The sequence below is a fragment of the Megalopta genalis genome, chromosome 12, assembly GCF_051020955.1.
Source record: "Megalopta genalis isolate 19385.01 chromosome 12, iyMegGena1_principal, whole genome shotgun sequence".
Classification (NCBI taxonomy): Eukaryota; Metazoa; Arthropoda; class Insecta; order Hymenoptera; family Halictidae; genus Megalopta; species Megalopta genalis.
The window spans coordinates 12,722,653-12,747,101 of NC_135024.1; the positions used below are offsets into that span (position 1 = coordinate 12,722,653).

The 24,449-nt window shown below is 43.1% G+C and overlaps 1 protein-coding gene across 4 annotated transcripts in view; it reads left to right on the top strand.

Moving 5' to 3' along the window:
- The window catches only part of LOC117222890 (zinc finger protein rotund), a 353,257-nt gene that overhangs the window by 179,946 nt on the left and 148,862 nt on the right, over positions 1-24,449 (top strand). For all 4 annotated transcript variants that reach the window (XR_004490780.2, XR_013034578.1, XR_013034579.1 and 1 more), the window contains exons 3-4: positions 2,664-2,732; positions 2,816-2,867. Coding sequence is in view for 1 of the 4 variants with exons in the window: in XM_033474911.2 (XP_033330802.1) it covers positions 2,664-2,732; positions 2,816-2,867 (121 nt within the window). In the remaining 3 variants the exon portion in view is untranslated. The remainder of the gene's footprint in view (positions 1-2,663; positions 2,733-2,815; positions 2,868-24,449) is intronic.

Sequence of the window (24,449 nt, forward strand, 5' to 3'; positions counted from 1 at the left end):
GTGTGTGTGCACGCGACCGTCTACGAGCGTGTGTGTATATATGTGTGTGTGCACGCTCGCCTGGACGTAAGGGTTGGATCGGACAGAGTCCCAGCCCCCACCGGGTTTCCAGCTATATAGAAATTATCGACTTGAATTTTTGAAGAACCTCGTGTCCGCGTCGGGTGCGGATCTGGGTGAATTGATCGATGACAGAGCGCCATCGACGCGAAATGGACAGAGTCCTTTCCTCCTCGCCACGTTCTTTTCTCGCAGCGACGACGCCGCGAAAATCGCCGGACACGATGCGAGGCCCCTGTCTCGATTAGACGGTGTTTCGGCTGGCAACCCTTGTGTCGCAAATGTCAGAGAAATGTCAGAGACTGACATTAGGCGGCCGCGGGGGCCTGTCCTCGGGATCGAAACGCTTCAATTATTCGTCCCGCTCGTTCGGGAAGCAATTTCGAGCGTCGCGTGACCGATCACGATACCATATGCCAGCGGACGTACGGATTTCAGAGATGATCCCTGTGTTCCCTCTTCCTGCTCGAAAAGAAAAAACGATTTCCTCCCGCGAGTCGCACCTTGCTCCTTCGTTCGAGCATTCGACGACTTCCGCCGCGTCCCGAGCGTTTCCCGGATCACTTTTATTTCGGTCTCGCACGCGCGCAACCACCATTAATCACGGGAATTTAACGTTAAGTAATTGCTTCGCCGGGGCTATTAAAATCTGAACGGGTAACGAGAATAGATGTTGCGGGGTTCAGCGACGTCTTTATCGACTTCGAGAGGGCGACCGTAAGTCAAGACGCGGGACGGCGCGGTGGGAATATCTCGGTCAGTGCTCGGTTTCCCTGAAAATACCCTCGAGCGAAAGGGATTCCCTTCGAAACGGCGGCGGCGGCGGAGGGGAGCCGGTCCCACGTTAGGGCGCGTTTGACCACCCTCGCCCCTAAAAATGCATATCCCTTCGCGTTCTTCGAGTTTCTCGCAAGAATCGGATCGTTTCACGAGCCACCTGTAGAGCGACAGACGGAAGTATCGCCCTTTCGGCGCCTTATGGTGTCCCTTCGCTCGGTTTCTGGGTCGGCCCTGCACCCTCGGATTTACGCGGGCGTAAAATTTGGCCCGCGGAACGACCGTAATATCGATTCCGTTCGCCGTGAACCGGGTCGATCGTTCCTCCACAGTTTCCTCTCGAGAACCTGTCGGATAAATGAAAAGTCCCTTTCACGGCCCTTCGATTTCCCGAATTTTATCGACTGCACTCGCTATTATTCCTGCGAAACTGATTCGCCTATAGCCGGCTCGCGTTCCCTTCAAAGTAAAATACTAGCTCGCCCCCGCTGGCCGACGTTTTTTATACGGATAATAAATTTCCCAAACGTTGGCTCCGTGGCGGAAAATAAACCGCCCCGCGCGCGTTCTCTTACATATCGCATTCCGAGTCCTTCGAGGAGAATACGTGACCACACGCAAGGTCCTTCGAGTTGGAGGGCGGCGGCGGGTCTCGGCTGTGGTTTAGGGGGTCACGAGAAGGGAAACGGGGTCATTCATAGTCGTCCACGGCGTCCTGCAGGTACCCTGTAACTCCGCCTCGAACTGCCCCTCTGCCAGGGCTCTGGGAACACGGTCGGGGGATAGAATTTTCTCCGGGGCGGCAATTAGTGGATCGCCGAATGATTTACCGGGAACAAATTTGAAAGATTTCGGGAACTCCCTCGTGGGGCGTTCGCTGTCCAGCGCTCGGAATTAAGGGTTTTATTTGTAACGCCCTTTGGGGACGAGTGGATCGAATTTCCAGCGACGCGATGGTAAATCTAATTTATCCCGGCTGCAAGAGTTTCTTCTTTTTCGTGTAAATACCTCGAGGAACCGAGGTCGAAGGGCATTTATTAAATATTCCAACGAAATTCGGGACGGTCTCTCTCTCTCTCTCTCTCTCTCCCTCTCTCTTTGTCTCTGTCTTTCGACCCTCGGGCGTTACTCCCACGCAACTCGCGCGAGTGCACGGCCCGCGTAACAAGTTGCGTCGAGTCGAGATACACGATTCGAGGGTCGGGATTGTTTATCTTCGCAGAAGGCCGAGTGATGCCCAAGGTCAGAGGCCAGGTCTGCCACCCTTGTCTCTGTTGTGTCTAGACAGCGTTTCCAACCGTCCCCGCCGCCCCGTTTTGCCAGCCGCGACCCTCTTCGCCGCCCACCACTTCGAATGCCTCCCCCGACATATCACACTCCACCACCTTGCCAAGCCGAGGCCTCTCACCTACAACCCTTGCCGGCGCGCTTGCCAATTATCGAGCCACCCCTCGGCTGCTTTTCAAGGTGCGCGTGCCCTCCAACGAAAACCATCGATTACCGAGCAACAACCCCGCGGATTCCTCGAACGAGTCTCTTGGAACAAAAGAGCTGGCTCTTGTCGAAAGAGTTCATTCGAAAATTTCGTTTCGAAACAGACCTCTCCCGCCTCGAACAAACCTAATCAGAGATCGTCCCGAAGGAAAGTTGCAGTTGTCTGCTCAGACGGTCGCGCGAACCCACCCCTCTCGCCCAATTTCGAAATAACGCGATCAGAGAGCGAGCAAAAAGGACATTTTGTTAATTTTCGACACGCAACGATCCGACGCCAGTGAAAAAAGATCGCCGAGAGTTTGATTAACGGTGCCCCATGGTTTCTGTTCCAGCAATGCAACCCCCACGACAAGGAGAGCGACTACTGGGGCGGCGGACGGGGCGCGAAACAAGGTTACGAGGTGAGCCAGCCGGTCGCACATATTTTAACCGAACCGCCGGAATTTTCGCGGGCCCCGTGCTAATTCTACTTAGTGAAGCGCAGCACTTTCTGTTGCAGGCGAAAATGAACGCGGACCACGGCCAGCTGCAGAAGGGTGAGTGTGCGCTGTCTCTTTGCTTAATTCCGTCCCCCGGCTTAATTGCTCGAAAATTCGCGCGCTTCGCGGAGGAGCCGCGTAATTATGCGCGCTCGCTTCTCTGCTCTCCTCTCCTTTCCTCTCCTCTCCTCTCCTCTCCTCTCCGCGCCGCTCGTCGCGCCTGTTCTCCCTGCCCTCGGTGTGGCCCTCGACCTTTCTCTACCACGTGCAGGGAGAACCGTTTCGGCCGTTGAATAAACGTTGAGCGCCGCGCAAATATTTACACTCAATACTCGATAGCGCTGCCATTCGTGGATATTGAAATAACAGAGGCGAACGTCGAACCGGCAGCCTCACTTTTTCTAGTTTTCATCGGGAGGGGTGTGAATTTCATTTCGGTCTATCCTGCGGCGGATAGAGGGCTCTAACGGCTCTAAGCAGACCGAGTTTTCACCTTCCGCGGATTCATCGCCGCGCTCGAGGAACGGTGGTGGTGCGCCGGTCCAAATGTGCCCTCTAAAATGATTTTTGTTTGTAGGGTAGTGGAGTCGGTTACCGTCGGGTCACCGATTGCTGTGCAGTCGGCTCGTTTTCTGGCATTATTGACTTTGCATTTATCGAATAAGACGTATCCGTTCTTTTTTTATTTTGTTTTAATAGCACTCTGACCATTCTCAAAGGTTTCAGTCGCGATATCAATCTTTCAAAAAACTCCGAAAGTTTGAAAATTCGTCGGAAAATACGGTAACTTATTTCTTCGAATTTGCGATCTATATTTTGATCACTGTAAAACTGATATCTTACAGTTCTCAATAAGAAGAATGCATTTACTCGAATTTTTGGCGATTCTTAAATTTTAGGCACGTCTGTCCTCTTCAAAAAATCTAAGAAAGGTACACATTAATAACCATAACAAGCCACTACCACTATTTTATCACGCCGTACGCTCTACAGTTATCAAAATCATCTAAACTGTTTATTAGCTTACTCGGAAAACGCTACGGACGTTCTCTCGACTTTTTCCAGAATATTTCAGAATATTATTTCCTCTATATCCCCACCACTTCGCTCTCTCTCCTTTCCTTCATTTTCCTCTATTCTTCTATATGTCCTTACATCTATCCTCATTTTCAGTGTTACTATTATTTTAGCTTGTATTTTATTTCATATATCGTCTATTTTACAATGTCTTTTTTCTTACTCCCTTATTACCATTATTCCTGTGTCTATCATATTCTCCTAACTCCTTTATGATTATACTCGCGCGATTGCTTTTGTGTCGTCAGTGTTACGAAGGGTCGTCCCGTGTATGCGTACAAACAAATTATTATTATAATTAATTACCATAAAACTGTACTCGACGAGCCCAATAAGAAATAGCATTTCTGAACATTCGATTTTCTCGCAAGTTTATTTCGCACCTGAAAACTGAAAATATTCAGAGCGGCGTGTCTCTTTAGAAAGATATATCCATGGATTTTTACACAATTTTCCGCTCTACACGGAACAAAAAGAAATATAGAATTTCATCTGTTAATCCAAATTTCATTCTGCAACTGTTCTCGCGATAAGAGTAACACGGTTTAAAACTTGTCCGAGATGATTTACGTTTAGTGGCTCATCGGACAGACTAAACAAAGATCAATTTAGAGTACAAAATCGACCGTCTTTATCCGCCTATACCCTTTCTGCGCCGCGAATACTAGGTTCACTAGGTGAACGATGAAAGATCGATGGATCGCGTGCGACCGGACGGAGATCCACCGGGCGATTTCACATCGGCTCGCGGATGCCGCGTTTATTATTAGATAACACAGCACCGGAGAGACCTTTTGCTGTCCAGAATCCAGACGCAAGACACGGAGCGAGAGAAGACAGGGAGATGGAGAGTGCAAGAGAGAAAAAGAGATAGAGAGAGAGAGTGAGAGAGCGAGAGGGGTAGAGCAGGGAGGAGAGGGAGACCGGGGCCCGGAGCTGACGCACGCTGTGTGTAAACAGTTCGTAAGGCCCGTTCGCTGCCTGAAACCGGTTGTGACTTTGCATCCGTGACGTAAGATCGTCGATTAGGATCGAATCAGGTGGGGGCAGGTGGAGGCCGGGCAAAAAACACGTGTGAACGCGAATTTATCATTCCGCCGTGTCCCCGTCGCGGTCTTTTATTTTTCGCAGTCCGCGCGCGGCAGTCCGCGCCGGTTACCGGTCCGGCTTTGTCCTTCGTTTTGTACTTTCCTCCTTCCGCGTGGCGGGCTTTTTGTCCGCTTTCTTCCCTCTCTTTCTTTCGGGCTGAAATGGGTCAAGTTCGCGGGCCACTCGAGCCTTCCTCTCCTCTTATTAAAGTTTGCGCGGCTGATGAATCCGATAATAACCGACCGCGCGCCGCGTTTCTCTCGTTCTCCCCTTTGACCTCGCAAAGGAGACGACGAGTCCCCGGCATACACCGGCTAAGCGCCGGGCGCGCTTGTTTAACCACGGGCCCCGTTATCTCCGCCTAAAACCGAGCGATTCCCGTGCCCGATTTACGAAACCCGGCGGCGGGTTTAATCGAGATTTCGAATCGATCTCGGGATTAGCCGCGGTGTCGGAACTCCGATTGGCAGATCGAGCGAAAAAATGCTTCGGATCGAATCGTCGCGCGTCCCGCGCGATACGAATGGAACGCGTGAATGGCGAGGTGGCTCGCGTTGCGTTCGTTCATCGTCGGGATCGGCTCGGGGGAAAAAAATGATCCGGTGAATGAGCACACGGGCGACTTTTTGCCCCGGTTCTTTTCACTTATCGGGTGAATCGGCGTGGCGTGGCGCGCGCGGTTCTCGTTTCTAGAGTGCAGAGTGCAGGAAGGGAGAGGGAAAGAGAGAGAGAGTGAGAGAGAGAGAGAGAGAGAGAGAGGGAGGGAGAGAGGCAGGGGAAAGCGGCGAGTGTGTGTCTCGTAAATGGCCGATCGACACGACACGTCGCGCGTGCCATTGGCAGTGAAAAACATTTATGGAAACGTGCTTCACCTTTTACGAGTGAAGCCACCGGATTACTTAATCCCTTCGGGGAGACCGCGACGTAGAAAAGAATGACGGGCCTAGGTCATTGCCGGCGAGAGAGCCTGTTCCGCCTCGGAAAACCGGCATCGATGAATTCCTGATCGTTTCCGAGAAGAATGATCGCCCGCAACGAATCGTCCGAATGACTCGAAATCGTCGCGACCGGTCGTTGTCGAAACACGAGTTCCGCGGCCGCCTTCGTGTATTATCTTCGGGGGTAGTTTCCTCGGCGGAATCGGCCGGCGTAAAGCGAAACGAGCGAGGCGCCCGCGCGCGCGCACGTTCGAACGAGGCTGCTTAACATATTCATCATTCCCGGTTGGAAACACCGTGTTAACCACCTGTGGCGACACGGAGAGCCGAGAAAATAAAGCTCGGCCGGCTATCACGGCGAGCAAACAACAGAGAGACGAGGAGAGCGGTGGAGCGGCGAGACGAGGAGCCGAGGAGCCGAGGATCTCCGCAGCTGCGGATCACGCATAGGTGAAAGTCGTTATCTGTTACGTTAACGAGCGGCCAGGGCGTCATGGGATCGGCAGAGGGCCGCGGAGGAATCGCTTCACGACCGGGAATTACCATGGCCGAAGCCAAAGGGTCATTAGAGTCGACCATTCGCCGCGATTACGTTTCGTGTAACGGAAGTCGTGACGAAACTTCTCTCGCCGCTGACTCGCGGGAACAAGGAGAGACATTCAACGCGCCGTCGTATTCGCTCTGTCGGCCTTCGATATCGCAGTATTTGACAGCGAAAGAGTATCGCGCCGATCTTTATCGATTTTCTCGCGTTTCTCGGTTATTTCAAAGATCCCGCGACGGTCGTTACCCCGGATGCACGAAAACGTCTTACGAATGTCTCAAAGACGACTGTTTTTGGACGTTCGAGACGTCATTGAGACGCCCTGCAAACGTTCTACAAACGTCTTCCGAACGCCTTATCTTATATGGAAATTATTGGGCTGGCAACTAAGTAATTGCCGATTTCAGTTATAGATGTCTCTCACTCCCATTTTTATGATATCCGTAAATGTTATATTATAAAATTATTATTATTATTATTATTATGTTATTTTTTATTATCCGTGAATGTTAGCAACTGGACAAATTGAATGCAGCGGTCAAGGAAAAGCGACCAGAATTGGTCAATCGTAAAGGTGTCATTTTCCAGCAGGACAATGCTAGGCCGCACACGTCTTTGTCCACTCGGCAAAAATTGATGGATATTGATTGGGAATTGATGTTACACCCATCTTATAGCCCTGATCTCGCGCCATCGGATTACCACTTATTTCGATCCCTGGACAACTCCCTTCGTGGTGAAACTTTTAATGATGACGACGCTGTAAAATCTCACTTAACTCAGTTTTTGGCCGAAAAGGATCAGACTTTCTACAAGCGTGGAATTTTCAAGTTGTCAGAGAGATGGCAAAAGGTCATCGAACAAAATGGAAAATACATTACAGATTAAACTTCATTCCAAGTAAGAAATCATTTTTTATTTCATTGAACAAATCGGCAATTACTTAGTTGCCAACCCAATAGATTAGATTCTAGCCTTGACGTATTGACTGGATGTCACAACTACGTTGAGACGTCCACTTCGGGACGTATTAAAGACGTAAATTTATCATTTATTTATTATTTATTTGCGGGGAGAAAAATCCTTTCCGAAAACATACGAAAAAATTTAAATTAACGACAGCAGTCGAGAAGACGATTCGTCTGACGCATAAAACACGCTGGTGTAATTTTTAAAAATCCTATATAAAAATCCTTATTATATCAGGCTGCGGATTTTATGAATCGCTAACAAAACTGAGTAGGGGAAACACAAACCAGTGAAAAAGATTTAAAAACTTTAAGGATACTATTACACTACACTACACTATTACTACATTATTATTACTACATTATTACTACACTATTTAGAACACCATTTAAAAAACGAAAAGCATATATTTACTTCAATTTATTTTAATTTACTTCGTTGCAATTGAGCCAAACAACTTTTACTTTGCACAAAGATCCGCGATCCGGTCATTATCGCCGTATAATGTGACACGATTCTCTTCCTTCGAAGTAGTTTGACGACTAATCAATATTCGAGATGAGATCAAATAAAAATGGTCCAGCAATAGCGGGCACGAGGTGGAACGATTGACGACTTTAAACGCGAACGAGAGATCCAGTGTAGTGCGGCGTGTTTGAAGTGAACAAAATTTCAACGTGAACACAAGGTGATCGTAATTAAGGTCGCCGACAAATTTCCGACGTCGAAACGACGTCCAGTACACGGAACGTCTTAAAACGGCTTAAAGACATTCGATTCACGTCGCAAGACCTTCGGACCCTAAAGCAGACATAAAATGGACGTCTTTAAGGCGTCGTGTGTTATCTGAAACGATTCCCCGATGGTGTGTGCAGCGGAGTCGATTCGATCCGGCGACGTCGCACCCGGAAGATCGAACGCGTTAAGTAATGACTCAATCGTCGGGATCGGCCTCGACCCGTCATTATTATCGCCTCGCGTGTCTCGAATTCGAATCCCAGGAACATTTTCATTCCCGGGCCGAGATCAGCCCCGAAGCGTTTCGCGTAAACGTTCGCCGACTATTCCTTAATGCTCGGATCGCATGTCGCCGAAATTCCGGCCTCGAAAGAGGGCCCGATTCCGGCGAGCGTTCCTCTCGGCTCGGCGCGACGCGGCGCGGCGCGGCGGCGGCGGCGGCGGCCAATCACGAGATCGCGAGCGGTCAGCGGAAACCGACCACGACATGACAGTTTCGATGAAGTAATTGGCCGCGGGGTCCGGCGCCGCGCCGGTTTCTCTCTAATGAAGATAAATATCGGAGCGGGAAAGCGGTCGCGAAGATCGGCTTCGATCCGCGCGATCTACCTTGGTATCTCTCGCTTTCGTTTCCGGCCGGGACACGCGGATTAATGAATCCGCTCCGCCACCTGTCAACGGAGTTAACAGTCGCCGATCGTTGACGATTCGAACGCGCACCGCGAATCCCGCCGCGTGAATCGGCCGCGTCGATCGGCGACGATTATTTAAAGCAAACATCGACGATGAAACAGAGCGGGAGGATCGGAGATATCCGGCGCGGTTCCTCGGTGCCGGGACGGGCGAGTAAATTCCGAGGGAATTTACGGTGGAAAAAGGGCTCGTTTCCGCGGGCCATGTTTCCGTGAAGCGACGTGTAAATCGACTCGTTCTTCATCGGCGGAACGGGGCGTCGTGATATAAAATCCAGGAACGACATCGTAAAACTTGGCGCCCGGACGGTAAAATCTCTGGAAAAGCCATCAAACCGAAACGGCGAGGAGAAGAGAGGTAAAGAAAAAAAAATAGCGCGAGACGGAGGGAGGAGGGGACCGTAAAAACACCTGAACTACCGATCATCGAAGCTAGACGATCGCCAGACGGTGTGTCTGCCGACCGAGAAAACCTTCTCTCAGCCCCACGGAATTCCTGCTGTAAAAGACCAAGAAAAAGACGAGCGGCGGGAGCGCTCCGGCTCTTTCTCCCGTTAAGAATCTCGGCTTTCTCTCCTCCCTTCGGGCTCGAGCGCTAATCCCGTGGCTCAGTTTTTCATTAAACGAGCCGAGGTTAATCCCCTCGTCTCGGCCGTTTGATTTCCCGAGGATTCAAATTCTTCTGAACCAGCGCGCCACGACGCGACGCGCTACGCCCGTAAGCCTCGCCGCGCCGCACCGCGCCGCGCCGCGCCGGGAACTTCGATCTTTGAACTTGGCTGCTGCTGCTGCTGCGGCGCCTCTCTAACCTGGTGCTGATAGCTCGGCGAGCTCGATTCCTTATTCATAACCCCGCGGCCCCCGGATTAAAAATTCAACGTTGCATTTACAAGGCTGATTCCCAGCGTCGGCGCCTTGTAACGACTGGCACGCAATTCCGCGCGAGAAAAAATCGACAACGAAAGCGGCCGCGCGGAACCTGTTCCCGACGAAAACGACTCGGAAAATTTCTTTGATCGCTCGTCAACAAGGCGAGTGGAATCGGCACAAAGTGGCCGAGATAACTCGTTTCTCGCCGACTCGGACGTTCGCCTGGCGATTCGGGTTTTTTCCTTTTTTTTGTGCTACGCGCCGCGAGAATTTCGATTTTCGGGACGACTAATGGGTGAACGGTGCACCGTAGTCTAGAAAGTGGTAATTTATGGGTAAAAATCAATTTTTTTAACTTTCATATTTGTGCGAAATTTGTTCCGTCCAGATAAGGACTCTTTAAAACCACGAAATTCAGAATATTAGATCTTCGAGATAATTTTCCCGGTAAATTCTCCATAATTGACGGTCAGATTGTGCACAAAAATGGACAATTCGGGAAGAGGTGACTATAAAAAATGATCGTATATAATCGTATCTCCTCTTGCCAAATTGTTTATTTATGTGTACAATCTAAGCGTTAATTAGGGAAAATTTACTACATAACGTTTTAAGTACAAAAATTCCGTTTGTATTTGCTTCGTATATTTGAACCATATTATTTTCATTTTCATTATTATTCTACTATAATTCTATTTGCATTACTATTATTATTATTATTATTATGTTGATCTTTTGCAGAAGAATCAAAATGGCATTTGACCAGTTCATACTAAATGAATTAAACTAAATTACAAACAGTGAGATTGGAATTGCAATTAAATAATTTAATTGTTTCTTACACAACGCTGAAATTTTTGCCATATTTTCAAATGCGCGAGCAGATGTATTTCAATTATTTAATGGTGATATAAGCATGCTATGCACAATATAAGCTTTAGGTCGAGTTTTGGAAAAATGTTGGAAACTGTTATAGCATTCAGATTTGTTTTCTGCGAAAGCTAAGACCTTCGAACATGTACGCATGTAAATTTTAGCTGCTGCTTCCTGCAGTTTTTAATTCTACGCGTGTCTTAACAAGCAAATATTCGCAGTACTACAGCGTTCTCTGACCAGCCTAATGCGACTGCGAGCGGTCTGAAACTTTCAACAATTTTTCACAGATTGCCGATACTTTTCTACAAATTTTTATGTATAAAACTTCAGAAACAAAATTTTTGTTACAGACGATTCAGGTCATTTCGATTTTCTTCGGTATTAACCCTTTGTACACGAAGCCGAATTAACGCAGAATTTAAAATAGTTTTCCCATTTTATATGACCCAGTGCATTTTTTGCATATGAAATTGAATACTGTGACCCGTGCAACGACCACGCTTTCAACAAATCTTTAAGTATAAAGAAATTTGATTAATAAAATTATTTTGAAACGCGACATATAACAATTTTTAATGGCGCCTCGCAGTCGCCGCTCGAGCGCAAAGGGTTAATATATATTTTTTACTCGATAATATTATAGCTGGCGCCGAGACGAATTCAACGAGCTACTATACTATGCCCTGAAACCTTGAAAAGACGCTAAAATAATTTTCGACGCGATAAACGGGTCTTCAGCCCGCTGTGCGGTGGTCAGATTCGCGGGGAAAAATCCGTTTCCACGGAAATTCCGTCGTGTCGCAGGACCGACGGCAAGGAAAGCGAAGAATTTCCACGGAGCACTCTCTCTAATGAAAAACCTTTTGAAATACCGAAGGAGCCTCTCCTCTATCGCCCCCTCCCTCTCTATGGTCGCTCCTATCCCCGACCGGACGGCACGGCCTTCGAAATCACGGTGAAATACGAGGAAAAATATTTTGGAGAGGAACCACACGCCGAAATTATTTGCGAGACCGGCTCGACTAGTGGCCTAATAGCTGCCCGGTGACATAACGACCTTGCCAGCGGTGCATCTGATTTGAATACCGTGCCTCGTCCCGTTCCGGGACCTTTCTGGTCTGGGACAATGGTCGCCCGAGGCGTCTGCTCATCGACCAAAATGCTTTGCCCTCGAAAACAGAAAAACACGGGGAATCCGCTGGCTCTTTCTTCTCGCCGATTATGTTTGACCGGGGCGACGTGAACAGTACACTCTATGTCGCCAGTTCTCTTTGACTTTCGCCGAGGTGTCGCTTTATCCTGTCTTGACTTTGAAATCTGTGTTAAACACCAGAACTACCGAGCACTTAACGGTGGAGAGGGGGAGTCCCGTGTAACAGCGTGAAAATGAAATGTTCTGCTTTTAATCCTTTTTTTACGGAATTAAAAGTTATATTGTTCTGGAATTTTGGGGAGCGTAAAGAGAAACCTTTAAACTGCGTGAAAAAATATTTTGGTCGAATTTTTGTTAGTTCTAATTAAATAGTGATTCGGTCTTCAATGATGTAACCATGGTTGACGGACAGTATAGCATCTACGACAAACAGCAGATAATTTAAGCTGGGATTGAACCTGCCTTCGATAAAAAATTGGACAAACTAAACGAATTCCAGCGTTTGTAAGCAAATTTTGTTTTTTCGGTATACAATTTCGGCTTGAAAGCGTTGTTTAAAAGTATTATAAACGAAAAATCAAATCTAGTTTTAGGTTTAATATCTGGACAAAGTTGTAACGAAAAAAGTAAGATTTGTTTCAAGTCGATTAGTCGATTAGTTTTTGAGTTATCCTGCCCGCCAATTTAAAAAAACACGGTTTCGAGAAAAACGCGTGTAAGGTTTTCAGTAATGTTTCAAGGTGTTTGCAGTTTCAAATTCGATGTAAAAAATTTGACTATTCCAGGACCATGAAGTAAAAAATTACGATTAAAAAATTTACCACATTTTTGACACATTGTACTATTGAGCTATGCAAAAAAGATCGATTTTTTAACCCACTATACGAGAATCCCCCTTTAACGCGACCAATGTACATTGTTCGATCACTGTGGCACAATTGCATTTTTCAAAATTGCATTTTACGAAATAGCAGTGTTCCATAACAGTGGCTAAAAACATTTCTATAGTATAAGGAATTGTAAAAATAATCCGAAACCAGTCATTTTGAGTGCCTTGCCACATAGGAGCGACATTTATTAGGCCTACCGGAAAGTTCTGTCCGTTTTTGAATTGAAATATAACACAATTTTCATACATTTAATAATATTTATTGTAGAACATACTTTCCATCGTTACTTATGACTTCTTGCCAGCGTGACGGCAACTTGTAAATGCCATTTTTAAAAAATGATTTATTTTTAGAGGCGAAGAACTCAACTAGTGCTTGATTGACATCAGCTTCAGTTTTGTATTTTTTTCCTGTAAAAAGTTTTGCAAAGAGAGAAACAAGTGATAATCGGAGGGTGCTAGGTCTGGGGAGTATGGTGGATGCGACAGAATTTCCCAGCCTAGCTCTACGATTTTCTGACGAGTCGCCGAAGCAGCATGTGGTCTGGCATTATCATCGGTAGCCGTGTTTTCACGATCGCGTCTCGCTTAATAATGACATGAGACATCTTTGTTTCAGTTTATTTAGGAAAGTACATGCGTGTAAATGCAATGATAAAGAGAGATAGTCATATATGTCTCAAATCAACATGTGCACATGGATTGAAACTTGAAGTGACACTATCGGACAGAACTTTCCGGTAGACCTAATACTTTAAACTTGTTTCCAAAGCTCATTTTTATCGTAATATATTCGAACGAACTGAATTCTATTAGGATGTTTCGAATGCGAAAGTGTTAAATTGTTGCTCGCCATGATCAATTTTAACTCTCCAGTTTCAGTTTCATTGATTAAATTACTTTGATCTTGTTTTTATCGTTTTAATATCGTTTTGCTGACATTGTAAAGCTGTTGTCCTTAAAATGCTGTGTTCACGTCAGGCGTTGCAGCCGTTCGAAATCTTGTGTTTCATTGAACGAAGCTTGTTTTTTATTTATTGTTTTTAAGCTGTAGTTTGATAGTGGCTTACATAAAAGAGTTCCAACAGTTCTCCGTTCTCCATTGCATTTTACACAACTTTTAATTCATCCTCCATTATCCACGAATTGACTTTTCTTACGTACATCGTGTTCTGCTTTCAACGGTTCGTATTATGATAGAAATCGTGAAAAAAGTCTGAATAATCGTGTTTTTGTTATTTCTATCGCGTAACATAAAATAGAGTTGCTTTTAGTGCCGCGTAAACCATGGGTGCCAGGCGAATAAATCTCGCCCATAACTCGGTTTCCGAAGCGTTTAGAACGTATGGTAATTTATAAAGTATTTTTGAGCGATTACGAATGCATAACAGCGCTTATAAAGCGAGCCGTTACATTTGAAATTGTTAAAAGTGCGGAGGTTCCATTTATGTGGCCGGCACCGGTCGAGTAGAGTCCGTTCGCGCGCTTTTAACTTTTATTGTAATTTACGCGACTTCTCGTCGCCGTTAAAAGATTCGCCATTAATAGTGTCTCTTATAGTGTCTCTCTAATGCTTTCCTGAAAGCGTTGTAATTTTTCTGCAAACCGTCGCAAGAAGCGTAATTAATAGCCGGCTGTGTGATCTCTGACACAACGTGCGAGAGCCGCGAGAATGTGACAAGCATAGCTGACAAGTTGAAACTTTGAATATTCATTTGAACCTGATGCAAAGATCGGCGAGTTCAATCGCAATCGATCGCCGAAGATCGCCGATAAATTCCACGGCGGAGCGGCGAGCCGTTTCTAAAACGATCATATTCCTATACGCAGTTATGGCTCGTATATTTTTCGATCCTCGGAATCATGGTTTCCGCACGTACGAACGTTCACGAATCGAAATTCTCGATAATACAGCCATCGCTCGAATTACTCTCGATCCGCTGGGCAATCGAATCGCGACGAATCGATCTTTCCCCGTTCGCCAGCGATATTTCGTAACTCGGCATTAGCATAATTTCCTCCTCGGACCAGGAACTGCTGCTGTTTCACGGTCTGTCCTGTTCGTTTTCCACGCGAAATTAGACGCGTTTTTGCCGCATTCTTATCGCCGAAACGACGACGACGACGACGACGACTACTCGGCCGACGCGCGACGGTGCATCGCCAGCCAGCCCAGTCGAATGCAAAGTGGCGGCTGGATCCTTGATCCTTCCGACTCGGTGACGTCAGGATCGCTCGCGCGACAACAATCGATCGAATATTCATGAATCCGTGGAGAGCAGCGCAGGCCACGGTGTCGCGTTCACCGCGATTACGACAGCGATCTTAATGGCCCGAATGAGAGTCGCGTAATGATAACAGGTGAACAGATTTTATTATTCCGTTCTATCCGGAGAAGACAGTTTTTTTCCTCTCTCTCTCTCTCTCTCTCTCTCTCTCTCTCTCCCGCTTTTCAGCTATGCTATCTCGTTGAATATTTAACGAACGTTCGCGGCGATCGGTTACCTGCGAATCATGCTTACTTGTTTCTCACCGGGAAATGGACTGTTTTGCAAGCCCTCGTTTTACCAATCGGTAATTAATCGTTGCGATTGTTTGCAAGTGGAGTAATCGGGGAGGTCGTGTTTCATCTGCAGTAATTACTCGATTGTTCCTCTCGTGTGCACCATCAAAATGTTCGAGGAATCGCACACTATTTTATTCCGTGAAACAACGCACGGATCTCGAAGTTGTATTAATAGAATGATTAATCATGCTAACTCCGTGCATATAATTGGACAATTCCTCTGAAACTATCGTTGCAGCGTATCGTGCAATGATCATTCGACTAATCTTTCGTTTTGTATCATTTGTATTACGTTTCTCCCGCGAACGAACGAACGAATTATTAATATATAATCGGGATTATGCTACTCGAGATAGGCAAAGCAAGCCGAGGATTTCTAGATAGTTTTCTTCGATTCTAAGGTCAAGAAAGAATTCTCGGGCGCCGAGAGAATCTCCCCACGAGAGAGGCGACAGCCTCGTCGAATTCCGGCTCGTTCCGACGCAGCTGGTAAACAATTATAAACATGTGTCACAATGGAGACAATTGCCGCGCTCCCACGGCCATTAGCCGCGTTTCCCGCGGGCCGGAGTTCCGCAAAAGGGCCCGCGCGTTTTCGCGATCCCGTTTAGCGAAATTTCACTGTCGCTGCGTCGTCCTCGTGCTCTCTCCAATTTTATTCCGTGCGAATACCTTACGTCCCTCCAATTCCATCGATAACACTGGCTAAGAATATCGCGGCAGGTTATAATTACCGCTCATGAGTCGACGCGCGACCACCGATGACATTATTTCTGCTCACAGTGCACTCAATTGCCTCGTTGTCTGTCCGAAATTGCTGGCTTTATTTCGTCTATGCCGCTCGCCAGCGTCAATTAGATCGAAAATACTCGTTCGATAAGAAAACCATCGCGTCTTCGTCGATGCGAATACTTATCGCGATGCGTTTCATGTTTCCTCTCTCCGTTTAATCGTTCGAAATAGAAATTGCTTTGTGCTAAATCAACCTGCGAACGAGCTCCGTAACGCTCTTGCTCCAAACGGTTCTCCCCTTTATCGAATAAACAAGTAAATAAGCACATAAATTATTATAGAAATGCAGCGCGCACCTTCCTTTTTATATCGTCAACGCTGAAACGGTGATGAAATGAAACGGTCTGGGTCGAGTGGATGTAATTAAAGTATCGAGCTGGGGAAAGATTATAGAAAACTGGTAAACGAGAGTTGCGTAATGCGGGGCAGCAAATGAGCGACACCAGCTTCGGTAACCATGAAATCCGCGTTTCCCGGATCCTTTCGATTTCTTCGGGATCGTTCGGAAAGAAAATCGCGACTAGTCGGCGATCCGACGAACGGCTGGAACGATCCATGAAATCGTCGGAAATTAGCGGCGCAACAATTTCGTACGTAATTCCAATGTTCTTCCCCTACTTCGTTCGCCGAGTGTCCATCGAGCAATTCCAGTTCTCGTAATTACGAGTTCGCGGCATTGTTTGCCCGAGGACGCCGGCACACAGTGGTTCAGGTTATATGTAGATGCGGACTTTATTACTTTCTTGTAAAATATCAGGTCTTCTTTGCTTCCTAGTCTTTCATTTATGTTTATGTGTTCCGGTGCAATTATAATTAAACGTTACTGTAGTATATATTTTTTTATTACTCTCTCATTTTTTGTTATTTTTTTTTCAAACATCATATATCGAATGTGGCCATTAATTAACAAACAACCGTCATTTAAGCTCATTAACCTTTTAGGCACGACGCGCCACTATAGTGGCTTCCACGGATATCATCTTTTAGAACGACACGCCACTATAGTGGCTTTCGCGGATGTCATCTCTCTGGACGCCACTATAGTGGCTTGCTCTAGTAGCTCATTCGCTCATCGTTTGAACCAAATAATCGTCTTCATATGCATTGTTTCACACTTCTTTTGTCTTCACATCGATTTACAACAGTCTACAGGGTGTCCCAAAAATGTCTCGCAATCCGGAAATGGCGGGTTCCTCGGATCATTTGAAGCAACTTCTTCCTTTACAAAAATGTTCTCCGAGGCACCGTTAACGAGTTATTAACGAAAAACAGTGACCAATAAGAATCGAGTACGGCTGACTTGAGGCGGCCCAGCCAACCAGCGCGCGAAGCCCAGTTCCGCTCATTGGCTCGGTCGCCTCGCGCCAGCCGAGCTCGCCACTCATTGATCACTGTTTTTCTTTAATAACTCGTTAACGGTGCCTCGGAGAAAATTTTTGTAAAGGAAAAAGTTGCTTCAAATGGCCTGAGCAACCCGCCACTTTCGGATTGCGAGACATTTTTGGGACACCCTGTATATACAGTATCAGACTCTGTACAGTACACATCAGACTCTGCCGTCCAGAGAAATAGCCTCGCGCAGAATTCAGCCGTACTTAAAAGGTTAAGTGAGCAACTAGTTGAAGATCGTATTTTTTTGTTTGCTAAGGAATGTGATAATATCGAAGAAAACCGCAAGTTAGCAGACCTAATCTTAAATGAATATCGTTGATTACATTGCGATGCATCGTTTAAGACAATACTCAAAGCTGAGAACAAAAGAGAAGCATTGTTCTGCGCCAGTGGAACTCTGATGAATCTGTATTTTTTGGTGATTTATTCAATCGGTCGCCCGCTAAACAATTGAGACGCTTCCGTGAAAATATTTATGGTAATAAAAACGAGAATATTTATCGTGTGTTTATAAGTATTTATAAAAAGTACAAATAAACATCAAAGTCAGCGTTTCGTTGCAAGCGCGAAACACTTGTTCGTTTCACGTTGACTTTCGTATTAAAAATGCGGTACTTCATCATCGAAGGAACAGCAAAACTATGATATCGTACAATAACATTGTTTCTTTGTTCATTTGTTTAAAATCACACTAAACCACACGCGTTTCCAACACTGTGAATACAGGGTATTGTTCACTTCTGAATCACTGTGCGTCGATTCCGAAAGCATCCTGTCCGCGCATCGGCGTCTCGTTCGCGATCTATCGTTCGCATTGCAATTTGCAATTTAATTTGTTGCCGATCGATGGCGTTGATAAACCCCGCGCACCGTTTATAACGGCGACGGATACAATCGGTGCTCTTGTTCTTCTGATCTTTGTTGATTTATTTCGCGAACTTCTCGCCGTTCTTCCTTCTCCTACTCTTCGTGAACTTTTTCCTATTTACTTCATCTTATCGGCCCGACTAGCGAACCAACTCCCATAAAACTTCCACGGAGTTACACCATCTTCCAAACAAAATAAAAACTTTCGGGACCTGCGTTTGTCACAGCCCTGGTACTTGTAACCTCCTTCAATCTCTCGGACATTGACCATCGGGCATTCGATATTTCCGAGGTGGTGTTGGTGAAATAAGTGGGCATTGCATCGAGAACTGTCCGCGCTCTTGTCGATACGCGAAGGCATTTTCTGTCTACGGTTAAAATTTCTTTACGGTTACATTTACGTCAACTCGGGTGCCATCGTGTAAATTTAAACGTATAAGACACATTTCTTTTCGTAGCACCGACGGTCGATGCTCGATGTTTAAAGGAGAATCGCGATCAGTTAAAAATAAACGTGTAATAAAGACAATTTGATTTTCAGTAAATATCGCCTTATCTCTATAATCGTGGCATCGAACCGACGATTATACTGGTCAAAAATAGCTAGCTGGTTGAATTAACTAAATAAATAAATATTAGTGACAAAATTAAAAAATAAAACAGTCATTTCATTACGACTTAATTCTATATTATAACAGCCGCGAATAGGCTTTTTAAAGAGGTTGCAGCAATTAACAATTTGATAAGCAATCTACATATAATAATAATAACAATAATAATAATAAGCTTATCGAAAATCGAAGTTCGATTTACACCGTGTTTGAGCTCATTTTAATCGGACAAATTTCAGCTATCCATTGGTGTTGCAATTACAAAAATGAGACTAAAATGACTGAAAATAACATTTTCTTTCTTACATGTTCACTTTCTTGCGTTTCAATTTCACCGTTTCTATTTCATGTAAATTTAACCGTGCGACACTCTTCTTACACCGAGTAAGAAATCAGGAGATTGTCGCTAGAACAACCAAAACCTCCGAAAGTTTCGGAAGACTGTTTACAACGTTCCTGACAAGCCGGCGTGTCCTGCTAAAAAAAGCGAGAAAGATTTGGCGAGAAAGAAATGACATCCATCGAAAAGTCGCGTGATCATGCGAGGTCGTCTACCAGCTGTGTACAACATGTACCTTGTATAACTGGAATCTCAGCAAAGAAAAGGATAACTGGTGAAAAGATATCGGTTCCCGTGCAAGTCTGGTTGAAAGAAGCCGAGACACGCAATAATCAAGCTCGCTGCAAACCAATTCGGACACTTTTCAAAATGCAATAACTTTTTTAGACCTGGATTAAAAAACTTGAATTTTTTTTAGATGATAGAACGACCAGTCTACTAGACCATAACTAGAATGCTATCTTCAAATTTTCTTATTGCTTAGAATGACAAAAGAAAAAATAAAAGAACCCATAACGAAAATTTAAAAAATGTGTTTTGTAGATCTCGGTAAGTTACATGCATGCTGAAAATTTCGTGCAAAAAGGGTTGATCTTCGTATGAGTTGTAAACAATTGAAGTTCGCAAAAATCGCAGTTTTAACTTTGCGTTATTATTTAAATTTTCGTCATAGCCCCAGATTAAAAAGTTGAAAACCGAGAGTTGTTTTGTCATTCTAAGTAATAACAAAATTGTAACACAGTAGTTTAGTCTAGTATACTAGTCCCTCCATCATCTAAAAAAAATTCGAAATCGTTTATTCTAGAATAAACGATTTATATTATATTTATAATATTTATTATTTATATTATATTTATATTATATTTATATTATATTTATAATATATTTATTATTTATATTATATTTATAATAATATTTGATATATGATATAATATGATTTATATTATATTTATATTATATTCATTAATAAACGAGTTTAAAGCTAGCTTTAAAAAAATTATCCCGTTTTAAAAAGTGTCCGAATATTAATAGGAGTCATTGTATGTACAGTAAAATCTAAAAATATTCTTTTTACAATGGGAAACGTCGATTGTAATTTGAATCTTGGAAATATCGGTGCTTTCGTTCAATTGTTATTATTTATTACTATCATTATTCGTTTACCGGAAGAAGAATTCGTTTGGAAGACCATATAAAAAGATTACAGTTTAACTTTCGGAGTCGAAAAGACGATGCACCTGACACGCCGGGGCAGGCCAAAAATCCAACTGTTTACATTAGTTGTTAACGTTTCTAAAAATCGTATTTAACACTCTATTGTCACCCTAACAATCTCAAACATGTCATAAAGTTAAAGTACAGTAGAGACTTCCGTATCCGAACTAATACGAACTAATAGAACGATCACTTTCTTTTGCATTAAACTTCATTTATTCAAGTAGAAATGAACAAAATTGACATGGATGATGTATTTTATTTAATCCAATTAAAATTCAAAAGTTATGTTACGTAACATCAATCACCTTTTCCATCGTCCTTACATTTTTCGGATCCTAATAAAATTAGGAAGATTAGCGTAAATTGATTTCACGCGTAGATTAATTAGCGTAAAAGTTAAATTTCAAACCTAAGCAAAAGATACCGTCACCCGCATATGCTGGACGCGGCAGTTTAAGTGTTTAAACTGCTACTATCGTCGTATAATGTGACATGATGCTCTTGTTTCAAAATAGTTTAGTGTCTAATGGATGTTCGTTCGAGATGAGATGAAATAGAAACGGTCTAGTAACAGCGGGCATGAGATGTAACCACTGACGACTTTAAACGCGAATAAGAGATCAAGTAATGTATGGCGTGTTTGAAGAGGACAAAGATAACACTTGAACATAAGATGATCATAATTATGATCGTCAAACGTCATTGAACGACCCATATGGAATGTACATAATCGCAAAAATCGATGTTGAATACTCTCGATCGGCTCACACGATAGTCTTGGGTACGGTGACCAGATGACCGAGCAGTATTTTAACCCTTTGAACTCGGGTGGCGACTCTAAGGCGCCCTTAAAAATTGTTACATCACGTTTAAGAATAACTTTAACACCATCAAATCTGTTCATGTTCAAAAAAGTGTTAATAGCGTAACAGTTAATAGTTAATGTTAATAGTTAATCTGTTAATAGTCGCAGAATCCAATTTTATATGTATAAAGTGCATTAGGTTATATAAAATGAAAAATGTTGTAGGTTCGAGAAACTATTTTGAATTTCGAATTAAAATGGCTCCGACCGCAACGGATTAAACGAGACCGAATCATTCTTAACCAGTTATCTTTTTGGAAAGCGTGTGAGTTATCGTAATTATGCTGCATATCTTTGATTTTTATCATATTTTGTTTAAATACGACACTTTTATAAAATATATAATATAAAATATATATATATAATTATATTACATATTTATATTTATATAATATATTATATTATATTATATTATATTATATTATATTATATTATATTATATTATATTATATTATATTATATTATATTATATTATATTATATTATATTATATTATATTATATTATATTATATTATATTATTATATTATATTATTTATATATTTATATATATATTATATAATAATAAATATATAATTATTGAATAAAAAATATCAGAGTGTACATCTTTCTTAACGAGTTAGCTGTTTCTGACGAGTGTACTCGTGAAAAACAGCTGACTGGTTAAAAAATCGTGATACTCTACTTAATAAAGCCAAGTACATAGGAAAACGAAGTGACAACGTTACGAACGTGTCTCGCGAAGGAAATAGAATTAGATGCGAGCGTAACTCCTAAGTGACGTGTATTTCGTTGGTAGACGAGAGGGTGCCATTATTCGGTTTGTTAATTGTTACCATTTCATCGTCCAATATGTTTCACTCGCGACATCCTGTCGCAGCGTATCGACCCGCCGATAAATAGCGAAAGAACTGAGTAAATAGCTGTCAAAGTGGCAGCTAGAGAAAAGGAACGAACGAGGTACTCTTTTCAATGAGAAGGAACTGAACGAGCAGAAAAAGAGGAGACAATAAAAATGCCGCGAGAGCGCGCCGAAAGTTTCTTTTTCGCGTAGCGAGAGAAGAAAGGGAAAGACGGTGGGCGTCGCGGCTGAATGAGCCCGCGACAAAGGGGAACGCCGTGCAGAAAGAAGCGGAAAGAAAAGGACGGTTTTCGCGCGGCGGGGGTAGAAAAGGAGAAGCGGAACGAGAGAAGAGCAGAAGAGCGGAGCGAGAGCGGCGAGGAGAGGCGCCGAAACGGTCTCTGCCGCGATAATTCCATTAAAGTTACACGTCGCGTAGAACGCCGCGGGCGCAGCCTGACGTCATGCCACTCGTTAATGATCCCGGCGAGATGAAAACGCGCGACGGAATTAACGCGAGCAACGATCGTCACGGGCGACGCGTTCCCGCGAGGAACTGTCGGAGCGGTGCTTCTTGCCCTGCGCGCATCCGATCATTCGCAATTAATCAGAATCGCGACGTATCCCGTTCGACTGCCGGCGAAGAAAATCACGAATTCATCAATTTCGAGAAAGCTAATCCAATACATTATTATATAAAAGAAGCATCCGGAATACAAAAATGTTTCGGTACTTTTGGAATAGAGAAACAATTTGAAAACATTTATTGAAATGACTTGAATTTTTTGGAAATGTTAGAGGGTCTGGCTTACTAAGCAATCGTTAGCAAAAGTTAAAATTAAAAGAAAATACAAAAAGTGACATTTTTTAAAGTATTTTGTTAGAGTGAATAATTAAACTTTCAACGTTGCATTTTATTATGGATCTCGTTAACTAACTGCATATATTTGGATGTAGTAAACCTTCTTAGCGTGAGGTAAAGACTCGTAACATGTTAAGGAAAATGTTAAATTTATTTTCGTATAACTTTTTTTATTTTTATTTTATTTTTGTGTTTATTTTTTATCTTTCTTAATCCTTTATAATTTGTATTATTTCCTTTGTTCGTCGTATACACTAAATAAATAATATCACCATAATTATGTACTTTCAATTTAATAAGACGTATTTTTGTTAAAATATCAAATTTTACTCAAACGTTAAAACGATATGTAAAGTTTCTTAAATTTCGTTGAAATCGGTTGATACATAGTTTTGCTATAGCTATTGAAAGATGTAAAAATTACCTGTCCTTGGTTAATTAAAAACTGCTGCTTTCGAGATCACCAAACCGCACTTTTTAAATTTTCGTTCCAGGCTCAGATAAAAAATTTGGAAATACATCATTCTTTTATCAGTTCAACCAATTGCAATTTTTGGAACGAATTTTTTAGCCATTGTCTAATAACCTAGTCCGCCTATGATCTAGAAAAAATTCAAATTGCTTGATCCAATTCTTAAAAAAAGTTGTGTCGTTTTAAAAAGTGTCCCAATATTTTTGGGTCCGACTTTATGTAAGTCATACGCTTTGAGACAGTTACGAGATTTTTCTGTTTCTCAAAACTGATTTAATGAGAACGGATGTACAACACTTTGAAATAATTGTTTTAGGTACCTTTCCGATCCTTGATCAAAATGGAAATTTATCGCCTTCAAAATAAATAATTCGTGCAGCATAAGATCCCAAAAATGAGAACGCGTCTCAACTCTTGGTTTTCCTCTGTGTAAAAAACGAAATGCTCTCCGTTTATTAATGTTTCTTCCCGAATGGCTTCTCTAGGCTTACTCAGTCATGTAAACAGGGCTGGGAAAATAGATTTTTGAAGTAGTAAATGAACTATAAATATTTGTATCTTCTCGTGTAATACAGAATGACAAATAAACTTTCTTTGAAATAGTAATTACTAGACTGCGGATTTTATGCATTTCTGAACAAAATGAATAGGTCAAATACTAAGAGAACGTTGAAAGAATTTAATGATATTGTTAAATTATTTTCAATTTATTAGGATTGTTAAGAGTGGATAAATATTTCCAACTAAATTATATTTCTTACAATTAACTTGAACGATTTTTATTTTGCATAAAAATCCGCAGTCTAGTAATTACATATGAATATATATAATATAATATATTACGAAGTTAAATACTACATACTTTGAAAATGCTATTTCCATATGTAACTGCTATTTCAAGGAAAGTTTATTTGTATTACATGAAAAGTCTGTATATAAATTCTTTTCCTTCGTTTATCGGTTTGTGTTTACAAAATACA